Source organism: Callospermophilus lateralis, chromosome 7 (genome assembly GCF_048772815.1).
Source record: "Callospermophilus lateralis isolate mCalLat2 chromosome 7, mCalLat2.hap1, whole genome shotgun sequence".
Classification (NCBI taxonomy): Eukaryota; Metazoa; Chordata; class Mammalia; order Rodentia; family Sciuridae; genus Callospermophilus; species Callospermophilus lateralis.
This window is the reverse complement of record NC_135311.1, coordinates 118,827,150-118,854,869: the sequence shown is the minus strand read 5'-3', so window position 1 is coordinate 118,854,869 and position 27,720 is coordinate 118,827,150. Positions and strand designations below refer to the sequence as shown.

At 36.7% G+C, this 27,720-nt stretch overlaps 1 protein-coding gene across 9 annotated transcripts; it reads left to right on the top strand.

Moving 5' to 3' along the window:
• Positions 1 to 404: 404 nt before the first annotated feature.
• On the top strand, positions 405 to 27,720 carry Zmym1 (zinc finger MYM-type containing 1). Of its 9 annotated transcripts, XM_076860782.2 has the most exons (11): positions 429 to 476; positions 5,141 to 5,206; positions 7,432 to 7,596; positions 8,627 to 8,699; positions 9,048 to 9,297; positions 15,050 to 15,224; positions 15,317 to 15,529; positions 19,847 to 20,000; positions 21,667 to 21,804; positions 21,975 to 22,012; positions 22,399 to 27,720. In XM_076860782.2, the coding sequence occupies exons 3-11, from the start codon at positions 7,492 to 7,494 to the stop codon at positions 24,703 to 24,705; spliced, it is 3,453 nt and encodes a 1,150-aa protein (XP_076716897.2). In that variant the 5' UTR covers positions 429 to 476; positions 5,141 to 5,206; positions 7,432 to 7,491; the 3' UTR covers positions 24,706 to 27,720. The 9 variants fall into 9 exon arrangements, with proteins under 9 accessions (XP_076716891.2, XP_076966052.1, XP_076966053.1 ...); XM_077109937.1 differs by lacking the exon at positions 15,317 to 15,529 and having other exon boundaries at positions 425 to 476; positions 5,120 to 5,206; XM_076860775.2 differs by lacking the exon at positions 15,317 to 15,529.

The window sequence follows — 27,720 nt, the reverse complement described above, 5'->3', positions numbered from 1 at the left end:
TCTGCACCTGATGCTTTTCTTAGCATTGCCTAATATTAGCAAGCCTAGCGGCAGGCATTTTAATTATCACCATTTCAAGAATAGGAAAGTACATAAGTTGTCTAATCACTTATTTTAATGCTAGAAAGTAGTACTGCCATCTTTCAAATCCGGGAAATTCAATTGCCCTGCCTGAGATGAGTCACTCCTACACGCTTCTCTAGCCTTTAAGAACCCAGATTTGGCTAGTGGATAGAGATGACTTCAATGATAAAGCACCTGTGTGGCTTTAAAGCACTTCCCTGGCCCCTGGTCCACCTCCCTATCCATCACAAGGATGCCCTTGCGGACGTCGCGAGACAGGACTGCGGCGGGCTGCGCTGCGCTGCGCATGCTCGGCCGCAGAGGACGACGGGAAAGGGGCGGGGCCAGCGGGGCCGTTTGCGTCGACGAGATCCTGAGAAGCTGCTCGCGGCGAGCGTTCCTGAGAGAAATTAGTAAGGCTCCTCTTCTGCGGCTCTGGTTTCGGTCTTTACTCCTGCGCGTTACCGGAAAGGGGCAGAGTTTCTCCTGTCTGAGGGAGGATGCCGCGCGGGTGGAACCGGGTTCTAGAGACGGGGCCCTGAATACAAATGCTGGCACTTGGGGGTCGGGGACTCGCGGCCTAGCCCTGACCTGGAGAGCGTCGGTCGCCTCTTTTGACCTCACCCGCCGAGAATCTCGGGGTCACTGCTCCCGCTTCAGAGGTTTCTCGCCGCCCACTGCTCCTGCATCGTAACCCGGCTTTCTGCCTTTGCTCTGTCTGCGACCACCGTTTCTAAAACATTGAAATCACACCCGTGGCTCTCTATGCATTAAACGATAATTTTTCAAACAAACAATCTGGAAACAGTTTTTGCAAATAGAATGGTACACGATGTCCCAACTAAAAGAAACAATTGTAGCTCAGTGGTAGAGCATTTGCTTAGCATGTAGGAGGCCCTGGGGTTCGATCCCCAGCACCGCGGAACAAAAAAATAACAACAAAAAGAGAAATGTAATTATTTTAAAAGTTTGGCTGTTGGCAGGCGTGGTGGCACACGCCTGTAATCCCAGCGGCTCCAGAGGCTGAGGCAGGAGGATCCCAAATTCAGAGACAGCCTCAGCAACTTCGAGAGTCCCTGAGCAATTTAGCGAGATCCTGTATCAAAATAATAAAAAAGGTTGGAGATGTGGCTTAGTGGTTAAACGCCCCTGGGTTCAATCCCCAGTGTTCAAAAAAAAGAAAAATGTTTGGCTCTTGAGATGAATTCGGATTTGAAATTGGGATTAAATTAAGGCACCATATATTTTGCTTTAAAGTGCAGGATTGAGACTTATCTTGATTTCCTTGAATCAAAAAGTTTTAAATTTAATTAGGGTACAGTGTCAGCATACTTTTCAATTAAACTGAACCGAAAGCTGGAAAGTAGATAAATTAACAATTCTTGCTGTAAGAGTTGAATCACTAACAACATCTGACAATACCTTGTATTCCCTGTCACAATACACAAGAAGCCTCCAAAAGTTATAACAGGAATTTCGTTATTACACACTTTGCTTATTTAATTCTTAGACTGTGGCAAGAGCATTAATGGAGTAGGTGCACTTGCAGAAGTACTGAATTTAGATTTAGCTGGTCTGGGCAGTACAGTCCTGTAATCCCAATGACTGAGGCTGCTGAGGCAGCAGAATTTCAGGTTTGAGGCCAGCTTCAGCACCTTGGCAAGACCCTGTCTCAAAAAGGGCCGGGAATGGCTTAGTTTGCTTAGCATGATATTCTCTAATTTGTATGATGTCACATTTGAAGGGGTTCCAAGATGCCCAGGGTTCAGTCCCAGTACCCCATGCCCCCACCCCCACCCCCGAAAAAAGGTAGTGAATTTCCCTCTAGGGTTTATGTGAGTGAATATATCACAAGTTCAAAACCACCCCCAACCACATAGGGAGGCCCTAAGCAATTTAGCAAGAACTTGTCTCAAAAAAAATGGGCTGGGGATATGGCTCAGTGGTTAAGGCACCCCTTGGTTCAATTCCTGGTACCAACAACAACAAAAAAAATTAATTTTGATCTCTGCTCTAAAATAAATTCCCCTTTGGTTTAAGTAAAAAAAAAAAAAAAAAAAAAAATTCTGTGCTGGAGACTAAACCCAGGGCCTGTGCATTCTCAACATGTGCTCTAAATCTACCATCCTCAGACTCTAAATCAAAAAGGTTTAAATTATTCCCAGGCAGTGTTGACCAGTAGGCAGATAATGCCACAGTTTCTTTGTTTTGTTTTTGTAGTTGTGGAGGACAGCATGTCTTTGTTCCCCTCCGCCTCCCGTGCTGAGGATCAAACCCAGTGCCTCACACAAGCAAGGCAAGCAAGCCTCTTCCAAGGAGCTACAATCCCAGCCCCACAGTTATCTTTTGACTGTTAATCAAAAATGTAATTAAAGGGCTGGGGTTGTGGCTCAGTGGTAGAGTGCTTGCCTAGCATGCATAAGATACTGGTTTTGATACTTTGGCACTGCATAAAAATAAAAATATTGTGTCCACCTAAAACTAAAAAATATATATTTTTTAAAAAGTATAAATTTTTGGTGGCTCATACCTGTAATCCCAGTGGCTTGGGAGGCTGAGATAGGAGGATTGCGAGTTCGAAGCCAGCCTCAGCAAAAGTGAGTCGCTAAGCAACTCAGTGAGACCCTGTCTCTAAATAAAATACAAAATAGGGCTGGGGATGTGGCTCAGTGGTTGAGTGCCCCTGAGTTCAGTCCCCAGTACCAAAAAACAAAACAAAAAAATGTGACTTAGCCCTTGGTTGGAAAGATGGGAAGGACTGTATTAAAAATTAGTATTCAAGACTTGTTTTATTCTCATGTACATTTTGTCGTCATTCATTTATGGGTTTGTTTTGCTCTTTATTTTTTCTGATAATTGGACAGACATTTTCCCTGCCTCAGAAATACTGACTTTTTGTCAGGGTGCTTTCCAGTATTCTCTAATTTGTGTTATATCACATTTGAAGGGGTTCCAAGATGCCAAAACTCATAGGTGCTTTGTTTGTTGTGGTGGTGGTTGTTTTGTTTTTTTCATTTGTACTAATTAATTATACATGAAGTGGAATGCATTTTGACACATCAAACATAAATGGAATATAACTTCTCATTCTGTTAGTTGTGGATATATAGAGTTACACAGGTCATGTAATCATATATGCACATAGGATAATAACGTCCGATTCATCCTACTAACCTTCCTACCCCAATACCTCTCCCTTCCTTTCACTCTCCTCTGTCAATCCAAAGTATCTCCACTCTTCCCTAGCCGCCCCCCATTGTGAATTAGCATCCACATATCAGAGAAAACATTCAGCCTTTAGTTCTTTGGGATTGGCTTTTTTTGCTTAGCATGATATTCTCCAACTCCAACCATAATTTCTTCTTTAAGGCCGAGTAGTATTCCATTCCATACTACAATTTCTTTTTTTAATTGTTGGCAGACCTTTATTTTATTTATTTATTTATATGTGGTCCTGAGAATCGAACTCAGTGCCTCACACTTGCCAGACAAGCACTCTACCACTGAATTACAACCCCAGCCCTCTACAATTTCTTTATCCATTCATTTGTTGAAGGGCATCTAGGTTGGTTCCATAGCTTGCCTATTGTGAATTGAGCTGCTATAAACATTGATGTGGCTGAGTCGCTGTAGTATGTTGATTTTAAGTCCTTTGGGTATAAACTGAGGAGTGGGATAGCTGGGTCAAATGGTGGTTCCATTCTAGGTGTTCTAAGGAATCTCCATACTGCTTTCCAGAGTGGTTGCACCTATTTGCAGCCTTACCAACAGTGTACCTTTTTCCCCCCATATCCTCTCCAACATTTGTTGTTACTTGCATTCTTTATAATCACCATTCTGACTGTGGTAAGATGAAATCTCAGTGTGGTTTTTTTTTTTTTTTTTTTTTTTTAAAGAGAGTGGAGAGAGAGAGAGAATTTTTTTTAATATTTATTTTTTAGTTTTTCGGCAGGCACAACATCTTTGTATGTGGTGCTGAGGATCGAACCCAGGCTGCACGCATGCCAGGCGAGCGCGCTACCGCTTGAGCCACATCCCCAGCCCCTCAGTGTGGTTTTGATGTGCACTTCTCTAATTGCTAGAGATGTTCAACATTTTTTCATATATTTGTTGATCAATTGTATATCTTCTGTGAAGTGTCAGTTCGGTTCCTTGGCCCATTTATTGATTCGGTTATTTGTTTATTTGTGTTACGTTTTTTGAGATCTTTATATATCCTGGAGATTACTGCTCTGAAGTGCGTGTGGTAAAGATTTTCTCCCATTCTGTAGGCTCTCTTCACATTCTTGATTGTTTCCTTTGCTGTGAAGAAGCTTTTTAGATTGATTCCATCCCATTTATTGGTTCTTGATTTTAATTCTTGTGCTTTAGGAATCTTGTTAAAGTCAGTTCCTGCCAGGCATGGTGGTGCACATCTATAATCCCAGTGGCTCAGGAGGCTGAGGCAGGAGGATCGAAAATTCAGAGATAGACTCAGCAAAAGTGAGGTGCTAAGCAACTCAATGAGACCCTGTCTCTAAATTAAATACAAAATAGGGCTGGGGATGTGACTCAGTTGTCTAGTACCTCTGAAGTCAATCCCCAGTACCCACCCCTTACCCCCAAAAAAGGAAGTCGGTTCCTAAGCCAACATGGTAAAGATTTAGGCTTCCTTTTTTTTAAATTGTCAATGGACCTTTATTTTATTTGTTTGTTTGTTTATATGTGGTGCTGAGAATCAAACCCAGTGCTTCACATATGCTATGCAAGTGCTCTACCACTGAGCTATGACCTCAGCTCTACTTTTTCTTCTGTGAGGTGCAGGGTCTCTGTTCTAGTGTCTAAATCTTTGATCCACTTTGAGTTGAGTTTTGTGCAGGGTGAGGAATAGGGTTTAATTTCATTTTGCTACATATGGATTTCCAGTTTTCCCAGCACCGTTTGTTGAAGAGGCTCTCTTTTATCCAAAGTTTTTGGCACCTTATGAGAAAACTGTATTTATATGGGTTTGTCTTTGTGTCTTCTATTCTATACCATTTGTCTACAGGTCTGTTTTTTTTTTTTTTTTTTTTTAAAGAGAGAGAGAGAGAGAATTTAGTTATCGGCAGACACAACATCTTTGTACGTGGTGCTGAGGATCGAACCTGGGCCGCACGCATGCCAGGTGAGCGCGCTACCGCTTGAGCCACATCCCCAGCCCAACAGGTCTGTTTTGATGCCAATACCAGACTGTGTTGGTTAATGTGGCTCTATAATATAATTTAAGGTCTCATATTGTGACACCTCCTGCATTACTTTTATTGCTAAGGATTGATTCAGCTATTTGGGGTCTCTTAGTTTTCCAAATGAGTTTTGTGATTGCTTTTTCTGTTTCTATGAAGAATGTCATTGGAATTTTAATAGGGATTGCATTAAATCTGTATAACACTTTTGGTAGTATGGCCATCTTTGTTTTTAATTGATAGACATGTGTAGCCTATTTCAGGTGAAGTGAATCTACTCCAAGACAATATATTTATTAATTTCCAGTGCGTTTTGATGTGCAGATTGTGTGCCTTGCTCATTTGGGCTAAACACTGGCTGTATGAATTATTAACTGCACTGTCAGTTGCTGCAGTCTGGCTGGGCACAATTCAGGAGCCACTTGTCAAGCAGGAACAAACTTTATCTTTTTTTTAACGCATACTGCACCACCCAAGCTCTCCAGGAATTTCCCGAATGCCAACCTCAACCACTCTTGAGGCAGATTGACTGGGTCATGTGGGTGGAGCCAAAAGAGTCCCCCAGTGAGCAGTTCCGTTGTCTGAAAGGGCGGGGAAACAGCCCAATGAGCATCACCACAGAGGAGCCAATCAGCTGGAAGTTTGCTGGGGCCTCAGTGAGCCAATCAGCTGGAAGTTTGCTGGGGCCACTTCGGCTGCAGCTCTCAACATCTCCCCCTCTCTGTTTAATTAAACAACAAGCATGTGGCTTAGGGACCATGCCTGTCTTAGGTTGTCCAATACTACATATGGTCCTTACCCGTCATCGGATGAGCTGACCTCCAGGCGTCAGCCTCCTGTCTTAGGTTGGTACCATTGCAATTGGATCTTACCCGTCATTGACTACCGGTCCAGTATACAGCCACACCTGTGGATAGGCCTTTGTACCAGTGAGGGGGTGAGGTTCTTTGCCTCACCTCTCTTGGCTCCCAAATTTTAGCTGAACGAGGCAACTTAAAACAAAAGCGAAACAAAACGAAAGAATCTTAAAATGGCTACCCATCCTCTCGCCCTGCCCTCAAGGGCGAGCAGTTTACCTTATCACTTACCCTCAGTCGTTATGTGCAGGCCACCAAATGCCGTGGTCTGGCTGGGCACAATTCACGAGCCACTTGTCAAGCTGGAACGAAGTTTATTGTTTTTGAACACACGCCACACCACCCGGTATCTCCAGGCAGCCCAACTGCCACCACCGGCTCTTCCGGCCAGCACCTCAACTGCTCTTGAGGCAGATTGGCTGGGTCGCGTGGGCGGAGCCAAAAGAGTCCCCCAATGAGCAGCTCCGTGGTCTGAAAGGGCGGGGAAACAGCCCAATGAGCATCACCACAGAGGAGCCAATCAGCTGGAAGTTTGCTGGGGCCACTTTGGCTGCAGCTCTCAACAGTCAGTCTATAATTAATTACTTAATTTTATACCTTGGAATAGGAGCTTTCCAAGCTGAGAACATGGAGATAAAGGGGTGGTTAGGCCCCAACCTCAGTAAAAAACTAATGGCAGAATTACTTGGGTCTTTCATATACTAACCCAGAATAAAACCACAAATCTCAGATTACTCCTATAACAGCTTTTAACTTCTCTTTTTGTATATGTTGAATGTAAATTTATGCCCATGGAGTAAGTTATCCCTACCCTCTATAGTAGTTAGTAAAGCCAGGCATGATGGTGCATGCCTAGCAATTTGGGAGAGTGAGGGAGGAGAATCCCAAGTTCTATGCCAACTTCAACAACTTAGCATGGTCCTCATCAATTTAGAAAGATCTTGGCTTAAAATAAAAAAAGGCTGGGAGGTGACTCAGTGGTAAAAGCACACTTGGGTTAAATACCCAATACCAAAAACAAAACATACAACCAAAAACCCCAAACAATTTGTAGGTTTTGTGGTATCTGCATCCAGGCCTAGGGCAACAGAAATGGGAATTAGTTCTAGAAGAAAGCACAGAGGTATTAGCTGTCAAAGACTGTAAAGCAAAATTATCTAGAAATATTGAAAGAAAGGAAGGAAGCTAGTGTTGGTGCTGTGAAGGAGCTTTGATGCAGAGTTGTCTAAAACCTCTTTTGTGATTCCACAAAATTACCATATTTAAAATATTAATTTTAAAATCAGACTTCTATCAATATTTTATTTCAGGAATTTGGACAGGGTTCCCAGGAAGAAATCCATTAATTTAGAACTGGAAGATTCCTTTGCATGCAATCTAAAATGAAAGGACAGCCTTCAGATGGTGAACATAAGACAATGGCATTACAGCTGGATCGGCTAGTTGAAATTAAGACAGAACCTGACAATACTCAAGTAAATATTTTACATTCTTTTCTTTGTTGGTGATGCTGGGGATTGAATTTAGGAGCACTACAACAGTGACAGTCTCAGTAAGTTGCCTCATCTGGCCTTCAATTTGTAATCCTCCTGTCTCAGCCTCCTGAGTAGCTCAGATTATGGGTGTGTTCTACTACACCTGGCAAGAGAATTTAGTTGTAACTTATTTCCATTGAAAATGGCCTAAACATCCAGTGGCACATGCTTATAATCCAGCTGTTAGGTAGGCTGGGGCAGGAGGCTTGATTGAGCCCAGAAGTTCAGGGCAACATTGGTAGGCTCCATCTCCCTTTTTGGAAAGAAAGAGAAAAAGAAAAAAGAAAAGTATATAAATTAGATCAGTATTGAATTAGTGACATTTGGAAATATTAATCTAGCAGTTAACGATTGCTTTTTCAACCCATGGACAGTCAAACATTCAAATTAAGTTGAGATAGAGTGGAAATGAAATTGCCTCTAGTTCTGAAAGAAAATCCTACTTCATAAGAATCATTTGGCCCAATACAACAATTCTAAGTTTAAGGTATTTATGAAGATAATGAACTGTTAATGATTAAAACAATAGGGAAAATATATGTCATTATGTCTACTCTCTATTGGTAGTAGCAGTTGTTAAGTAAAAAATTTTAGAAGGCCATTGTTTTGGACTAAGCTCCTGCACTGGGCCCCAGCATACTGAGCTAAAAATAAAAATGAAATCATTAAACCATTTACCTCACCTCAGAAGTCAGGATTAACAGGCCAGTTTCAATTGGTGTGATAATAGAATTCAGTCTACCTAATTCTTACACCAAAAAAGATAACCTGATATTAACCAATCAGTTATTGGTGTCATAGAAAATTAAAATTATCAGCCACAGGGCACCAAAAGGAGAATGCTTACCTCTTACCTTGGTTTGATTCAGTAATACAGCTAATTGAACAGACTTAAGTGTAATTTATCATTTTCTATTGAATGATTATTTTAAGTACATTATATTCATTATTTTCAACTCTTTTTTTTTAGGAATATTGTCAAGCCCAACAACCCAAAACCCAGGAGAATGAACTGAAAATAAATACTACATTTTCAGACAGTGGTAATAGAATTATTTAAGTTAATTATATTTATTCTGACTAGCACAATAACAACTTTATTCTTCTTAAAAATGCCTTTGAATATTGCATTTTTGGGGGTTGGATAAAAGTAAACTCTAAAAGAAAATGAAAGAATGCATACTTAGGGATTGGATTGTAGTTCAGCAGCAGAGTGCTCGCCTAACACATGTGAGACCCCGGTTTGATCCTCAGTGCCACAAAAATTAATAAATAAAATAAAGGTATTGTGTCCAACTACAACTGAAAAATAAATATTTTTTAAAAAAAAAATAATGCATACTTAATTTGTTGAAAATACTAATAAGCTTCTTCCTGTTTTGTTTTTGTAGCATCACAGTTGACAACAGGAGTTCAGCTTTCTCTGGCATCATCTGGCATAAATAAAATGCTTCCTTCAGTTTCAACCACAACTGTTCAGGTTTCCTGTTGTGGTTGTAAAAAAATCCTCCAGAAGGGGCAAACTGCTTATCAGAGGAAAGGGTCTACTCAGCTTTTCTGCTCCACCCCTTGCATCATAGAACATATTTCATCTGCCAGTTCACCAGCTTCTGCCAAAAGAACTTGCTCAAACTGCACAAAGTATATAATTCTAAATTTTGCCTTTTACTTCCCTACATAGATTTTGGTCAGAGTATTAGTTGTAATTTTCTAAAGATATGTTACCTTGATTAACTGAAAAAATGCTTCTGCTTTCAGTTGCTCTCATAGATTGTTCAGTAGTAGTTTTTAGTAATTGAGAGGTTTGCAGAAATTAACCCATAAGCAATTCTTTCTCTCTCCCTTATAAATGATGTGACCTGTGGAGCTTTCATTTGAAATTTTCTATAAGTAGGGATTATAGGAATGCTCATTATAGAGATGCTCATTCTGTTCTATCATTTAACTGTATAAGAAAGAGCCTACTAAAAATATAGTCATATAACTTATGGATCTTCCAAGATGTAGAATAATATTACATTACTATTATAATGGTAAGTGAAATTACTTAATTATTTTGAAAAGTTAAAAAGCATAGATAAATGTACATGTATGTAGGTAGGTCTGGTCTCTGTGATTGGATTAGTGACATTTTGACTTTGCAAGTCCTAAGATAGTATTAACTCTTTCTTAACAATCATTAAAATGCTAATGCCAAACAAGAACATTTATAGACCATCATATTAACTTCTAAATATAATAAATTCTTCTCAAATGTTATCTTGTCTTGAAATTAAGTTGCCATAATTTGAATTTTGTTTCCTTTATTTGCATTCTGCTATTTAAAGTGTGATCCCCATGCAACTATATTATCATCATCCGAGTGCTTACAAGAAATACAGGTTCTCGGGTCCAGTTAGAATTATTGTATCAGAACTGCATTTATCCCCATATGATTCATATTCATGCTAAAGTTTGAGAAGCATTGAGAACTTCTTTGTTTCTTAGTATTCCCACCTGTTTTATGGAATGTACACAAGATTTATGAGCATTAAGTAATATGTTCAATCAGAGCAATACTGGCATATAATAAGAATTCCATACATGTTGACTATCACTGTTGTTATTATTCCCTTAACAAACTCAAGAGACCTTTTTTTGTGGGTTATTTCAGCTCTTCATTTGGCTGCTGCTTCAGGTGTTAACTGTTGCCTCAAGTCTTATTCCCTGAAACTCTACTTATCTGTCTCTCTTACTTTCTCAACCCTTCAATACTATACTATGTCCTTTGTCTTTTTTCTGTTTAGCTATGGGCTATATGGCACTCTCTTCAGCCTGCTTTCTCTCTCTGCAGAATCATAAAACTGGAAGGGACCTTAGAGAGATCATCCAATCCAAGCCTTTTCTTTTGGTTTTGAGGAAACAGAGGCCCTGAGAAGTTAAGGTATCAAGTTGCTCTGTTTGAAGTATACTCATTACTTTTCTTCAGCAGCAGCTTCACAGACAGATTGAAAAAGGCTGAAACAGGAAAGATTTAGTGTGTAAGTTGTTCTTTAAGGTATACAAATTCAGTATGAGCAAAACTGAGAGGCAAATTTTACTTCCTCTGGAATAAAGTTTTTTCTCATTAAAAATTGTAGGTTGGTGGAAAGATGGTAGTAATGTTTAGACTAGGAGAGGCTATTATTATTCATAGTAAATTGCTTTGTTAAAAAATTTTTAATTCCACATTCATTACCCTCTTCTGTAGTTCTCAAAATTTTAGCCAACTTTTAGTCATTTTAAGGTGTTTTGTTGTTTTGGTACTGGGGATTAAAACCAAGGGGATTTTACCACAGAACTACATCCCCAGCATTTTTTGTTTTTGATACAGGGTCTCACTAAGTTGCTGAGGCTGTGCTTAAATTTATGACCCTTCTGCTTTGTCCTCCCAAGCTTCAGGGTTATAGGCGTGTGCCACTGCATCCACCTTAAGTTTTCTTTTTTTTTTTTTTTTTGTTTTGTTTTTTTGTTTTGAACCCATTGCCTTTTGCATGCAAGGCAAGCACTCTACCAACTGAGCTGTGTCCCCAGCCCTATGTTTTCTTTTATAGCCATGATTTAACATCAGATTTGAGTTAATGCTGTTTTTATCTTAATTCATGAACCAAGTGAAAGCTAGCTTTGCAGATATTTAAAATCATATTAGAAAGTTGTGACTTATCTTTGAGAAGCATATATTTAAGAAGTGTCGTTTCTGTACTTTAGTGAAACCAACTAGAAATCCAGGAAGCAATTAATAAAGGCAAAAAAAAAATAGGCCTATGCACTAATGCTTGATTTATTTATATAAAAGTTGTTCACACATGTATTCAGAGTTTAGCTTTAGGTCCTTCTAGCAGAGATTCATATTTTAATTTTTTAAATTAAGTAGATTAGAAGCCAATATTCTATTATGCTGACAATAGTTTTAAAAAAAATACTAGTAGTACACATTTTCTGACTTTTGTGTATCTGCTGATGCAGTTTCTTCTGCCTCCTTTCCCAGCTGGCTAATTTCTTTCTGACTTAAGGATGTACCCCAAATATCTATACCTCTTATTTACTCTCACACTGTCCCTCATTCTTCTCTTACCATCACCTCTTCAAATTAATTATTCCATGATATGATTTTATAGTGTATATTCATAAGTCCAAGAGCATTGATCATAATATTAAATATTACTCCAAAGAACAAGATCAGTACTGGGAATGAAGTTCAATTTTTGAAACAGTAAAATTACTGATGTGATAATTATGTGAATCTGTTAGTTTCAATTTTAAAAGTTGGAAAGTTCATGATACATACATTTAAAATTTTAAAATGTGGAAGTGTTAAAGTAATACTGATTTCAGGAGGAGTTTATCTTGAAAACCATTGTCCTCAAAGACTGATATTCTGAGGGTTCTAGGTAGGCAGGTATCTTTGTATTTCCCAGAGCTGTAGTTCTCATACTTTGTAATCTAAGAACCCCTTATACTTTTCATTTTTATTTTGTTTTGTTTTTTTAAATTTGAGACAGGGTCTTGCTATGTTGCCTATGTGGCCTCAAACTCTTAGACTCGAGATCTTCCTGCCTGAGACTCTTTAGCTCTCTGTAGCTGGGACTACAGGCACATGTCACTATGCTGGTGTCCTTTACACTCTAAAACTATTGAAGACTCTTGTGGCACATGCCTATAATCACAGAAGCTCAAGAAGCTAAGCTTAGCAGGCTAGCATCAGCAACTTAGCAAGACTGTGTCTCAAAGTAAAACATTTAAAAAGGACTAGAATATAACTCATCCCTGAGTTCAGTCTCCAATACCAAAACAAAGTCAACAATTGAAGACCAAAGAGTTGTGGTTTATACAGGTTATATTTATCAAATTTGCTATGTTAAAAATCAAATTGCATTTTTAATTAATTTCAGAAACTGGCATTGTTTTATCAGTTTTACAAATCACTTTAATATCTGTCTGAATTTTCAAATTTGCTTCTGTTTTCCATATGTTACAAAATGTTAAGAGTCAGTTAAGAAAATATAGCCTCACAAATATGTAATTAGAAAAAGGAGAAGTGTTTCATTAGCCTTTTAGATATTTGTGGACACTTTTTTTGATTGCAGTGTTGCTAGGTACAGTGGTGCACCCCTGTAATCAAGGCCAGCTTGGGCAATTTAGCAGAACCCTGTTAAAAAGGCCTATGGGTGTTACTCTGTTGTAGAGTGCCTCTGGGTTCAGTACCCAGTATCAAAAAAAAGAGAAAGTAGTTGCAGTGTGCATTCTGAAACCATGTCAGTGAACTTTTAATACTCTATAGTCTTAAAATATATTAATTTGTCTTGTACCCTTTTTTATTTTTCTTCCTACTTCTGAGATTGAAAAACCTTGCACTTGCTAGGCAGATGTACTAAGCCAATACCCCCAACCCCTCTCTTGTATTTTGAATAGATGTTTTACCAGTGAATGATTTTTGTAATAGCATGCTGTCGTCATTTAGAGAATGTTGATTTATTGCATTCTTCAAATCTTTCAAATGTTGACATATTTCATTATGCAATATTTTTAAAATCATCACCAGCCTCATTAGAAAAGTCTTCAAATGTTGGGAAGAGATCCAGCTTAAGGTAGCAAATACAAGTTTTCCAAAACTCCTAATTTATCATTGAAAGCTTGAATTGTATCATTGGCAAGACTGTAGGAAGTGATAGATCCACTTTTTTCATTTTCCAGGAAATACTTGGCAGATACCTTCTGGATAATAGTTTGTCTTATAGTCATATGTTCAAGTAAATAATGTGAGCCATGAAAGAAAAGTGACTTGTTCAGGTTGTAACTCTAAACATTCCATGTAGGCTTTTCATTGAGACAATCATTCACCTTTGGTGGGCAGGGAAAGTACTTTTATGCCCATGTCCCATTTTGTTATAAGGAACATTAAAACAATATACTCAATTATCATATTTAAGTTTAAAATATTTGTGTTTCATTAAGGACATCCTTAATTGAAACAGAAATGATTTTTGTTTTAGAGTGAATGTGTGTGTTTATACATTTTGATTGTCACTGCCTTGATTTGTGTTAAGGCTGCAACAGTTTCACCTACCATTGTTTTTTTTCGTTTCCCAGTTCATTTAGGTGAATTTGATATAATAAAAAATCAACCATGTCATTGGCATCTAGTACATTCACAGTGTTGAACAACTATCACCTCTATTTTGTTCCAGAACATTTACATCATTCAGAGTGAAGTGCTGTACTCATTAAGCAGTTTTCCCCCATTTCCCTCTGTCCCCAGCCCTGGGCAACTACCATGGCATTCTTTCTATGGATTTATCTGTTCTGAGTATTTCATATCAGAATTATATACATCTGACTTTTTGTGTCTATTTTTTCAACCTTTTCATGTTTTCAAGGTTCATTCTGTTGTACTTCATTCTGTTTTTAGTAGTTGAGTGATATTCTGCTGTATGTATTTATCACAATTTGTTTATCCATGTGTCCACTGATGAACATTTGAGCTGTTTTCATCTTTCAGCCATTGTCAATGGTGCTCTTAAGAACTTGCATGAGGGGCTGAGGCTGGGGCTCAGTGGCAGAGTGCTTGCCTAGCACGTGAAGCACTGGGTTCTGTCCTTAGCACCACATTAAAAAATAAATAAATAAAATAAAAGCATGTTGTCCATCTACAAGTATAAAAAAAACGTTTTTTTAAAGAACTTGCAAGAATATATACTTGTTTTTCAGACTAAAATTGCTATTGCCTTTATACCATCAGTTAAAATGACAGCATAGTGAGAAAGGCAAATAACATATTAATATTATGAAAATAGTTTTGATCTTATAGTCCCCTGGAAAATATCTGGGGACCACCCTTCACACACACACAAAAGGAATTTGCAGACCATATGTTGATATGTTGTATCAATTCCAGTGTTTCTCAGGAATGAATATGTGATTTGTCATCATCAATCTGTTAACACTAGCACCAACTAATCTAAGCTAAATGTCCTCAAAATTGTGATCACGGACTGAATCTGTAGCTTAGTTGCAGAGCATTGGCCTAGCGTGTGTGAGACAGGGTTTGGTCCTTAGCACCATATACAAATAAAATAAAGGCATTCTGTCTATAACTATAAAAAAATTATTTTAAAAACTATATGATCAGACGTTTTATATCTCTGTTAAAGCTGAGAAAATTAACATTCAGAGAGTACAAATTATTTATTCATGGTTTCTAAATGTAAGTGGTAGAACTAAATACCAAATTCAGGTTTTTACCATTTCACAGTTCTTAAGGTAAAGAAAGGAGCAAGGAGGGATTTGTTTGAGGGGTCAGGGGTCATTTAGTTTATGAAAGAGAAATGGTAATTGTGGTAAAGTGTTTAATGGTGTCCTTGTTATTTATTTTTAGAGACATTTTAAATCAGAAGGATATGATCAGTGTTCAGCTGGAAGATAATACTACTAGCAAACATTTTTGCAGCCAGTCTTGTCTTTCCTCATATGAAGAAAAAAGGAAACCATTTGTTACTGTGTGTACTAATAGCATTTTGACCAAGTGTAATATGTGTCAGAAGACAACCATTGTAAGTTGAAATTTTATTTTAATAACTAGAGGGATTCTGTTGATTCTGCTTGAATATCGGAGTTTGTATTAAATCTTTTATTTAAATCCTAGATTCAATATGAAGTAAAATACCAGAAAGTGAAACATAGCCTTTGCAGTAATGACTGCTTTTCAAAGTTTCACTCTGCTAACAATTTTATCATGAACTGTTGTGAGAACTGTGGCACTTACTGTTACACCAGCTCTAGTCTATGCCACATACTCCAAATGGAAGGACAGTCTCATTATTTTAATAGTTCAAAGAATATTACAGCATATAAGCAGGTATGAAGAAAGACCTATTGCTCCTTCTGTCAGTTGGTCTATGAATGGTTTCATTTTAGGAAAATGTGGGGATGTAATTTTTAGTACCATTGAGAATAATTTCCATTTGTAAATTTTTTTAAGTGGGTTTAGAACTTTATTTATTTATTTTAAGAGAGAGAGAATTTTTTAATATTTATTTTTTAGTTTTTCGGCAGACACAACATCTTTGTTTGTATGTGGTGCTGAGGATTGAACCCGGGCCGCACGCATGCCAGGCAAGCGCGATACCGCTTGAGCCACATCCCCAGCCCTCCATTTGTAAATTGATAAAGGAAATTGAATACTTTAACAGTTCCTTCTTACATAATTCATGACAAGAACTATGTGGATATTCTCCTAAAGAACTTCATATTGATTGTCTTACGCCAAAGAAAAAGTAAATATGCAGGAGTCTGTTTATACTACAATTAACTCTTTTTTAAATAATACACATAATTTTATTACAGAAAAAAAAAATAAAACATCCTAAATATAATTAACTCTTTTTTACCTATACAATGTAAAGAATGTTACATGCTTTTTCTGAATCAGTCATTGGAGGAAATAACCCAATGAGAAATAATCCCCTATTTCTAATAGAAGAGTCTGTCTCTTTCTGAGAGCAGAAAAGCTGACCCTAGGGCTGGGGATGTGGCTCAAGTGGTAGAACACCACATAAAAATAAAGATATTGTGTCCACCAAAAACTAAAAAATAAATAAAAATTTCCCTCCCTCCCCCTCCCTCCCTCCCCCCCCCCTCTCTAAAAAAAAATAAAAAGAAGAAAAAAAAAAGAAAAGAAAAGCTGACCCTGCTTTGGTGGACTAAGTGAGATGAACAGTTGGGAATGTGATCCCCTTTCATGAAATGGTACTGTTAGATATCTAGCTTGTTCATATGATACTTTATGATCTTACTTGATCCTTATAAATTCTTCCTTAAAAAACAAGCAGCTGGAGGTTGGGGATTTAGCTCAGTGGCAAAGCACTTGCCTAGTACATGTGAGGCCCTGGGGGGGAAAAAAAAAAAACAAGCAGTTGCCAGATGCAGTGGCACACACCTGTATCCCAGCGGCTCAGGAGGCTGAAGCAGGAGGATCTCTAATTCCCAGCCAGTCTCAGCAACTTATCAAGGCCCTAAGCAACTTAGCAAGACCCTGTATCTAAATAAAATATAAAAAAGGGCTGGGGATGTGGCTCAGTGGTTAAGTACCCCTGAGTTCAATCCTCAGTACCACCCCTCCAAAAGATAAAAAAAAAAAACAAGCAACTAAAGGTGAGAGTTCCATCCGCAATTCATATGTGTCATTTGTGAACTGCATCTTTTCTGTGGCAGAATGTTCCCACCCTGAGAATATCCTGCCTTGGGACCAGAAGTGGGAGAATGGAAGGCACAGAATCCTTCTTCAAAGGCAGGAAATGCCATTCCTTCTTTACCTTCTTGACTCACACTTAATAAGTAAGCCTTGTCCTGCTTTTATTAGCCTGCATTCAGTACCCGATTCTTTAGCTTATGGGATGGAGCAGGGCTATTGTTGTTATGAGCACAACCTAACACTATGCCCTAACAATATGAAAGTATTGTATAATAGTTATAATGAAATAAACTCTTACTGTTAATGAACATTTAAGAATTAGAAAATGTTCAAATATTGAACAGTACTAAAAATGAGTTGCCTTACTATTTTAAAAAATGGATATTAGAAATATTTGTAATTATTTTGACCATATCTTTTCCGTATTCTTCCTCTTCCGTTACAGGGGATTGAACCCAGGGGCCTTCTATAACCGAGCTACATCCCCAGCCTTTTTTTTTCTCCTTTATTTAGGGTTTCACTAAGTGTCCCAGACTGGCCTCAAATTTGCCATCCCAAGGGTGGGGATGTGGCTCAAGCGGTAGCTCGCTCGCCTGGCATGCGTGCGGCCTGGGTTCGATCCTCAGCACCACATACAAACAAAGATGTTGTGTCCGCCAATAACTAAAAAATAAATATTAAAAAAAAAATTTGCCATCCTTCTGCCTCAGCCTCCTGTATAGATAGGGTTACAGGTTTATGCCACCATACTCAGCCTTTTTTCTTTTTTTTTTTTTTTGCTTTTTTGAGTTTTGTATCTTTTATAATTTTTTTATTTGTTCTAATTAGTTATACATGACAATAGAATGAAATTTGACACATCATACATAAATGAAGTGTAACTTCTCATTCTTGTGGTTGTATGTGGTGTAGAGTAAGTTACACAGGTCATGTAATCATATATGCACATAGGGTAATAAAGTCCAATTAATTCTACTATCATTTCTACCCTCATACCCCCACCTCCTTTCACTCCCCTCTGTCTAATCCAAAGTACCTCTATTCTTCCCCCTTTATCTCCACCACCCCTTATTGTAAATTAACATCCACATATCAGAGAAAACATTCTGCCTTTGGTTCTTTGAGATTGCAGCCATTTCTTCTTCTCTTTCTTCTTCTTCTCTTTCTTCTTCTTCTTCTTCTTCTTTTTTTTGGTACCAGGGATTGAACCACCTAAGGCTATGTAACCACTGAGCCACATCCTTAGCCCTTTTTATTTAAAAAACAATAAAAATCCAGTCTCACGATAAATTTTTTGAAAGGGCTAAGGTGTAGCTCAGTGGTACAGCATCAGCCTAGCTTGAATGAGATCCTCGATTCAATCCCCAGTACTGCCAAAAAAGAAAAGAAAATAACACCCAGAAGAATGGTAAGGATAGAAATGGAACAAGACTCAGGACAGCAGCAAGAGGAAGTCTGCTGCCCCTGCAGTAAAGAATCCTCTACAATACAACTCTGTACTCTGGTATTATAGGAGGACTCCTAGTTATCCCACCAGCTCATGAGGCTATGAACAGAATATCAGACAGATTGCCATGTGGAGCAGGTCTAGAGGTTTTCTAGTCAAATGGTGTATCCCAGGGACCTAATAGACATAGTGACTTCCCTCTCTTCAAGGAAGGAATTAAACCTATGTGGGAGGATGACACAATAAAATGGGAACAAGTGAATTATCTGCAGAGGGATTTGGTCTCCCATTGTTGTGAGAATCTCATACTAGCCATGTTGGGGGAACAGACAATTCATGGTTAGGGGGCTGTGGTCTCTGCTTCTAGGAGGAAATTGTTTTAATATAGAATAGGACTGCCAGCAACCAACCAATCACAGCCCAGTTTCAAGTTATACCTCATTGAGTGCTTAACCTACATCCCAACACCATTATGGAATATAAAACTCACAGGCAGCATCAAAATGGCCAGGCAGGCTGTGCCTTTCAAGACTTCTTTTTTTAAAACTTCTGAAAGCCACAGTTGAGCGTACCATGACCTTCTCCCTCTATAGATAACACTTTGTCGAAACTGGCATCATTAGAGTCTCTTGGTGTGCTACCTGCAAGATCCTTCTATCCTAGACAAGAAGAATTTGAAAAACATTTTAAGAATAGGATGACACACAGTATCTGTAAAACCAGCTGATAACTTAAACTAAAAATTATGTGTATAACAAAAATTTATATTAATAAAAGATTAAAAATAAAATTTTTCAACATTATTTTCTGTTTATTTCCTTATTCTCTTTCCAATATTCTGCTCTTTCACATAGAAAATTTGCATATTTCATTTTGTCTTACCACCATGTATCCCCAAAAGTAGTCCTGTTTTGTCATTGTCATTGTATGAAGGAATAGATATTGAATCTCACAGTTTATCCTTTTCCTTTGTACACTTCCTGCAATTGAACTCATCATACTCTATACTTCTTACTGCTTATATCCTGTTTTCTTACAATGTGCTTGTAAGTTTTATCATGAAGTTAGCCTAGAAACATGGTGGCTCCCATAGTATATTGTAGTATATATTACACCCTGGCTCCTCCTTAGCACAGGTAGAAGGCTTTCCTAAGTTGATGTACAAGCTGGTATTGAAGAAAAACCTATAATTATAAGACTTTGTTGATTTATTTGGTAGACTTTCATTGCATGGGATGATGAATATCTTCTATGACCACTTTCTTCTTTGCTTGCATATGGATTATTATCATTATTATTGCTGTTAAATATATCCAAAAAATAACCAAACAGTTTTCAAATAATGTATCATTTTCCTTCCTTCATTTCATTCATTGCAATCTGTCGTGTCTTTTTTGGGGGGTTTTATGAAAGTATAAAGATTGGCTTCATTGTCATTGTTTGTAATATTTCAAAAAAGCAGTGGTGGTATGCTTTTGTTTGTTAACAGTATATGTTATGCCAGGAATATGAATATTATTTTAATCTCTAAACAGAAACCAGCCAAAATACTTACATCTTTTCCTTGCAAATCATTGAAGCCATCAGATGAAATGATTGAGATTACTAATGACTTGGGGAAGACAGAGATTTTCTGTTCTGTTAATTGTTTTTCTGCATATAATAAAGCTAAGGTGGAATCTTCTACAGGTAATATTTGTTTAGCTTCTTCAGAATTTTATATTATTACTATTGACTTAACTATATTTTCCTTTTAATATGTAACCTGGATTCATTTCCACATTAAACTGACCTAAAAGTCAAAGCAGTCTAAAAGTTGTAAAAACTGTTTTCTAGTATTTTTGTGTAAAAGGATGGCTATGTCACTATCAGAGATGTAACATTTATTTGCTAAGATTAACCAAAAAAAAAAAAGATTGTTATGTTAGATTGATTACAGAATTGATATAGGCCCTCTTCATTTTAAGACAAGATTAATGGAAAAAAAAAAAGGGATCCATGTCTTTGGAGTATTTAGATCCTTTAGTAAATGAACACATGCATGTCTACATTAGTACACATTGAGTAACCTACTATAGAACTTGGTTCATAGGAGTTAGTCAATATTGAGTTTATTCAATACATTTCTGATTGAGTAGTTCTAATAAATATAGAATGTTTACTTAGCTTTGTTTTGTAAAATAAGATTTTTACTTTCATTTTCACATGAAGTATAGGTAGTTAGAAATGCTTGAAAATTCAGTAATAAACAGGGCTCAGGGGCACATGTCTATAATCTCAGCAACTCAGGAGAATGAAGCAGGAGGATTGCAATTTTTAGGCCAGCATCGGCAATTAGTGAGGTCCTGTCTCAAAAATAGAAAAATAAAAGACTGGGATGATGTAGTTCAGTGATAGAGAGCCCCTGGGTTCAATTCCTAGCACCACACGCACACACACACAAAAATAAGTTAATAATAATATTCAATAATAGAAAAGCACATATAATCCAGGACCAACTAAGTATTCCATCAAAGTGTTTCATTTCCAGTGATGCTATTGACATAGACTACCAGGTGAATAATACCCCTGGAATTTGTATATCTATTACAGAACTTTTGCAGTACTAACATGGACACTAACTTAGCTCCAATGATGCTGAAGTTTGTGAATTATGAAAGAGTTAGAAATTGATACTCACTCAGAGATTCTAAAAGATTCTTTTCTGTTATGGGTAATTTCACAGCAAACGTTTGCTCATAATTTCAAACAAATACTACAAAAGTACAAAAAATTATGCATAAAAGTGAAAGATATAAAATGATATGGAAGTGTAAATGATCATTTTGTTATACTGTATACTAAAAAACCTGGCTATCCAGCTGAATGTGGTGGTACACACCTGTAATACCAGTGGCTCAGGAGGCTGAGATAGGCAAGTTCAAAGCCAGCCTCAAAAACTTAACCAGCCTCTAAGAACTCAGTGACACCTTGTCTCTAAATAAAATTCTTTAAAAATAAATGGTGAGGGCTGGGGTTGTGGCTCAGTAGTAAAATACCCCTGGGTTCAATGCCTATTACCCACCCCCTTCCCCTGGGCGGGGGCGGTGGGGGGAACAATGGCTAGCTATCCTTTAGCTCCAATAATAATTACTCAAATACCCAGAAATATCCTAAAGTATGAGATATTTGCATTATTCCTTGAAATACTTTTTTTTTTTTTTTTTTTTTTTTTTTGCATTGCTGAGGCTTAAATAACCTGGGTCTTGTGCATACAAGGTAAGCACTACTACTGAGCTATATTTTAGCTCAAAACATTTTCTGGTTTGACCCATTCTGCCTGATTTTTAGAAAGTATTTTGTTTATTTTTTTCAGCAAATGTTTCTGTGACACATGATGCTTCAATGGAGCACCTTTCTCCAAAGAAAGATCCAATTCCAGTTATTAGCAATATAGTATCATTAGCAGATAATCCTGTTGCCTTGCCCATCATGGACATTGATGTCTTACAAGGTAAAAGATGATGTGAAGACATTTGATATAAACATTGTTTTGTTATACTTGATGAGTGTATATGTTAAATTTTTTTTTGTCTCCTGATATAAAATAAGCAGTTAGAGTTTATGATACTGTTTTTTTTAGTTTATGAGATCTTAAAGTAACGCTGTAATTTATTTTAACAGGTACAGTTTCTTCAGTAACGACAAATGTCATTACAGATGTAAGTTTTATCCTAATTTATTTGTCTACTCTCTTTTCTTTCATGAGCAGATTTTATATATATAATTATATATGTGCATACATGTAATATAGGTATTATGTATATTTATTAGTCATTATTTCCCCCCCTCCTACTTCATTTTTACTTATTAAGCAATCCTAGTTGCCTGAACAACAAGTTATTTTATTACAACTATATACAAAATGGTTCTATAAACATTTAATGCTGAATCTAGATTGAAATAATTAAATTATAAATTTTTTTGTTTCCCCAGAGAAGTTTGTACTATACTATACTCATTTTACTGTGTTATTAAAATAGATATTTTCAGTATTTTTTTTAAAGACTATTAAAACAACAGTGATTTTTCTCTTTTTTACCCACAGATCTCTAAGAGTTCACCCAATGAATCAAGTAATGGTGTTGCTAATAGAGTGGAACAGCCAAGACTTTTGCCATCTTCATCAGTACTCAGTCAGCACACATTTGGTGCCAGTATAGAAGTACAGAAAGATAAAGTGTCAAACCAGGATCCTGTGTGCAATATGAACTCTGTGAAAATAAGTGATGGACTGTGTCACCCAAAATTTACAGCCAAAGTACAAAAAGTTAAAGGTAAATCACAAAATACTAGGAAACCTTGGCATTCACCTTTTCAGCATGTGGAAAACAGTGTTAAAAAAGATATGACATTCTGTTATTCGTGTCAGTTGTTCTGCCAAAAAAATTTTAGCTATAGAGGAGAGTCATTTGTAACCCAAGGAACTTCTAATTGGAAAAAAACTCTGGAGAAATTCAGAAAGCATGAAAAAAGTGAAATGCATTTGAATTCATTGCAGTTTTGGAGGAAATACCAGTTTTGTGATGAAGCTGTTAGTGATAATTTATCTATTAATTCAAATCAAATTGAGGGAAATAAAAAGTACCTAAAGCTTATAATAGAAAATATTTTATTTTTTGGAAAGCAGTGTTTACCCTTAGGAGCAAATGACCAGTCTATTTCATCCATCAATAAAGGCAATTTTTTAGAATTGTTAGAAATCAGAGCAAAAGATAAAGGAGAAGAAATGTTTCGACTGATGAGTTCACAAGTTGACTTCTATAATAGTACACAAATTCAAAGTGATATTATTGAAATAATAAAGACTGAAATGTTACAGGATATTGTGAATGAGATCAATATCTCCTCAGCTTTTTCAATAATATGTGATGAGACAACAGATAGTGTCACAAAAGAGCAACTTTCAATTTGTGTAAGATACCCACAGAAAACATCAAAGTCTATCTTAATTAAAGAAAGATTCTTGGGTTTCGTCAATATTGAAAAGATGACTGGGACCCATTTACATACGAATATCAAAACTTATCTGCAGCAAATTGGAGTCGATTTTAATAAAATATGTGGCCAGTCCTATGACAGTACCACTAATTTGAGGGTAAAATTTAATAAAATTGCAGCAGAATTCAGGAAAGAAGAGCCTAGAGCTTTATATATACATTGTTATGCACATTTTTTAGATTTAGCAGTAATTAGGTTTTGTAAAGAAGTAAAAGAACTCCGCTGTGCTCTAAATACTCTCAGTTCTTTGTTCAACACTGTTCATATGTCTGGGGAAATGTTGGCAAATTTTCAAAACATTTTTAAGCTAAGTCAAAACAAGACATGCAAAAAACACGTATCACAGTCATGCTGGACAGTCCACGATCGTACATTGTTATCTGTGATTGACAATCTTCCAGAGATTATTGAAACACTGGAGTTTGTAGCAAGCCATTCCTCAAATACAAGTTTGGCTGATGAATTGAGTGACTTGTTGACACTGGTTTCCAAATTTGAATTTATCTTTTGTTTGAAATTACTTTATCGAGTGTTTAGTGTTACAGGAATTCTTTCCAAAGAGCTTCAAAGTGAAACCATAGACATTTTTTCTTTGTCTTCAAAAATAGAAGCAATTTTAGAATGTTTATCATCTGAAAGAAATGATGTATATTTTAAAACTATCTGGGATGGAGCAGAGGAAATATGTAAAAAAATAACCAGTAAAGGTTTTGAAGTTGAAAAACCTTACCTTCAGAGAAGACGTAAAATTCAGAAAACTATAGATCTTGACAATTCAGATAGTATGTTTCCTACTTCAACAGAAGAACAATATAAGATTAATATTTATTACCAAGGACTGGATATTGTATTACAAAATTTAAAGTTATATTTTTCAGAGTTCGATTATTGCAAAATGAAGCAGATTTCAGAACTACTATTTAAATGGAACGAACCATTAAATGAAGCAACAGCCAAACATATTCAAGAATTTTATCAGCTTGATGCAGACATTATCCCTGAACTTAGATTTTATCGGCACTATGCAAAACTCAACTTTGTCATAGATTATGATTCCATCACCTTTGTCAATCTTGGCTCTTTGTTTATTCAGCATGGTCTTCATAATAGTATTCCTTGCATCTCAAAGTTGTTATATATTGCTTTGTCTTGGCCAATTACTTCACCAACTGCTGAAAACTCCTTTACTATACTGCCTCGTCTTAAAACATATTTATTTCATAACATGGGAGAAGAGAAATTTAGTGGCCTGGCCCTAATGGCTATTGAGCAGGAATTAGTAAATAAACTAATGGAGCCTGAGAGACTTAATGGGATTGTAGAAAAGTTTATCAGTCAAATGAAAAATATATAATACTTGCTAAATTGAACTGGTTTAAAAGAATATTTTGGGAATTTTTTATTTGTTTATTTGGTGGTACTGGGGCTCAAACCCAGGGCTTCATGATGAGTAGGCAAGTTTTCTACCATTGAACTATACCCCTAGCCCGTTCTCCCTTCCTTCTTTCCTTCCTTCCTTCCTTCCTTTCTTTCTTTCTTACTTTTTTTTCTTTGAGACACTGTATTGTTCAGGCTGGTCTCAAATCTGTGAGCTGAAGTGATCCTCCTGCTTTAGCCTCCTGAGGAGCTGGGGCTGCAGGCACATACTACCATGCCTGACATGCAATTCTAGTTTTTATTTTAAAATTGGGTTTCTTTTTTTTTTTAAGTAACATTTTCACTTTTTTTTTTTAAGAGAGAGAGAGAGAATATTTTAATATTTATTTTTTAGTTTTTTTTCGGCGGACACAACATTTTTGTTTTTTATGTGGTGCTGAGGATCGAACCCGGGCTGCACGCATGCCAGGCAAGCGCGCTACCACTTGAGCCACATCCCCAGCCCAAAATTGGGTTTCTTAAAAAAAATTTTCAACAGAACATGTAGCGTATTCCCATTCAAAACTTCAGAAGACACAATGACATATAGTGAAAAACCTCCTTAGAACTCAGTTCCTCCTCAAAGATTTTGTTTATTTATTTTGCAGTGTTGGAGGTTGAACCCAGGGCCTCACAAACTCTAGGCAAGTGCTCTATCACTGAGCCACATCCCCAGCCTCGTCTTCAAAGTTTTTCTGTTCCTTAAATATCTTTCAAGAGGTATTTTCCCTAAATGGTACATTACATTGCACACTCTTCTTCAGCTTGTCCTTTCTACCTAATGTGGTGTTTTTGAAATTGCCTCATACCAATAGGTAGCTTGCTTGATCTTTTTTTTTTTTCCCCTTTGGTACTGGGAATTGAACTCAGGGGCACTCGACTACTGAGCCACATCCCCAGCTCTATTTTGTATTTTTATTTAGAGACAGGGCCTTTCTGAGTTTCTTAGTGCCTCTCTTTTGCTGAGGCTGGCTTTGAACTCTATCTGGCTTTGGACTCTTGATCTTCCTATCTCAGCCTCCTGAGCTGCTAGGATTATAGGTGAGCATCAGTGCACACAGCTCTTTTTTTTTTTTTTTTTTTTTTTTTTTTTTAACTACAGAAGGTTTTATTGTATGAATATATTGCTTACTGACACATTTCTATTTGCAGTCATTTGCTATTATAAGCATTGCTTCCATTTTATGCTTGGTACATAGATATATTGTGCATGAATGAGTTACCCTAAGATAAAACTGGATTCCTAAGTCAGAAGATTTGTACATTTTTAAATTTATGACAGGTACTGGCTGAATTGCTTTCTCTAAGGATTGTGCCAATTGATAGTCCCACCAAAAATGCACAAGAGTCCCTATTTTCTCAAATCTTTGTAAGTCTAATTATCAAACATTTTGATCTGGGCTGGAGATGTAGCTCAATAATAGACCTCTTGCCCAACGTGCAGGAAGCCCTGGGTTCCATCCCCAGTACTGCAAAGGAAAGAAAGTAAATATGTTATTAGTTGAAAATGATATTTTAATCTCAGAACAGTTTTCATTTAAGAATAAGGTTGAATATCTGTTTATTTGGGCCATTGTATTTCCTTTTCTTGAACTGTCACATTTAAACATTAAAATTAGATATTGGGTTTTTTTTATTTATACCTCCCATCTAAATGACACAACAAAACTTAAGCTGTTTTTTGAAATATTTTTCAAATAAACTACCACAAAAGAAAGGATTCTTTTATTTCTTTACATTTTAGAAAAGTTTAAATTTGCTACTTAAACTTTTAGGAGATCTGTTCTCCAAAGATTTGAAAACATTTGGTGATAAAAATATCTGGGCTTGGGGCTGGGGTTGTGGCTCAGTTGTAGAGTGATTGCCTAGCATGTGCGAGGTGCTAGGTTTGATCCTTAGCACCACATAAAAATAAGTAAATGAAATGAAATGTATTGTGTCCTACTACAACTAAATACATACATACATATATATATATATATGGATGTGGGTGTGTGTATAAATAAATAATCTGGGCTTAGGCGCCAGGGTTGTGGCTAGTGGTAGAGCGCTTGCATCACATGTATGAGGCACTGAGTTCAATTCTCAGCACCCATATAAACAAATAATAAAGGTCTATCAATAACTAATAAAAATATTTTTTAAATATATCTGGCTTAGCCAGGTGCAGTGATATACACCTGTAATCCCAGTGCTTGGGAGGCTGAGGCAGGAGGATTGTGAGTTCAAAGCCAGCCTCAGCAACTTAGCTAGACCCTAAGCAATTCAGTGAAACTCTGTCTCTAAAGAAAATACAATAAAGGACTGGGGATATGGCTTAGTGATTGAGTGTCCCTGTGTTCAAATTCAGTACCAAAAATTTTTAAAAACCTAGAAGTGGACTTGGTGGGTGAAGGCTATGTGCATCTTCCACTTTAACTTGAACATGGGTATATCATTTTTCTATTCCCAACAATAATGTATGAGGGTTTCTGTTGTTTCACATTTTTACCTGTATTTGGTATTATCATTTTTCTATTTTTTCCAGTGCATTGATTTCTATTTTTAAAAACCAAGGTGTTACTTAACACTTAGTTTTGATTACTTAACTGTATATTTTCATTCCTTTGTTTTATAAGGAAATTGCATAACACTAAAAGTTTCCTTGGGTCAGCTCTGTTTACCATGTATGTTTTTCAATCATTTTCTATAATTTCTATCTTGTTATAGAATCAAAAGTTTGTGGTTTTTTGTTTTGTTTTGGGGTTTTATGTTTTTAAGTGTTTGATTTCAGTTTTTAAGTGTGTAAAGCCTATAATGGAAGGCCTAGACCCAAAAAGGAAGACTACATTATGCATGTCTTTGAGGAATACCTCTTGTGCAATCTGGGACATTTCTTAGAGTTTTATATGTTATTTATTTCTCACTCCAACCTATGATTTTATAGAGGAAACTGAGGCTATGGATCATAACT

Excerpts from the sequence above, each read along its gene's own strand:
- Zmym1 (XM_076860782.2), top strand. The coding sequence starts at position 7,492 with ATGCAATCTAAAATGAAAGGACAGCCTTCAGATGGTGAACATAAGACA. Across the intron at positions 7,597-8,626 it reads CAGAACCTGACAATACTCAA|GAATATTGTCAAGCCCAACA; the intron begins GTAAATATTTTA and ends CTTTTTTTTTAG. Across the intron at positions 15,225-15,316 it reads TGTGTCAGAAGACAACCATT|ATTCAATATGAAGTAAAATA; the intron begins GTAAGTTGAAAT and ends TTTAAATCCTAG.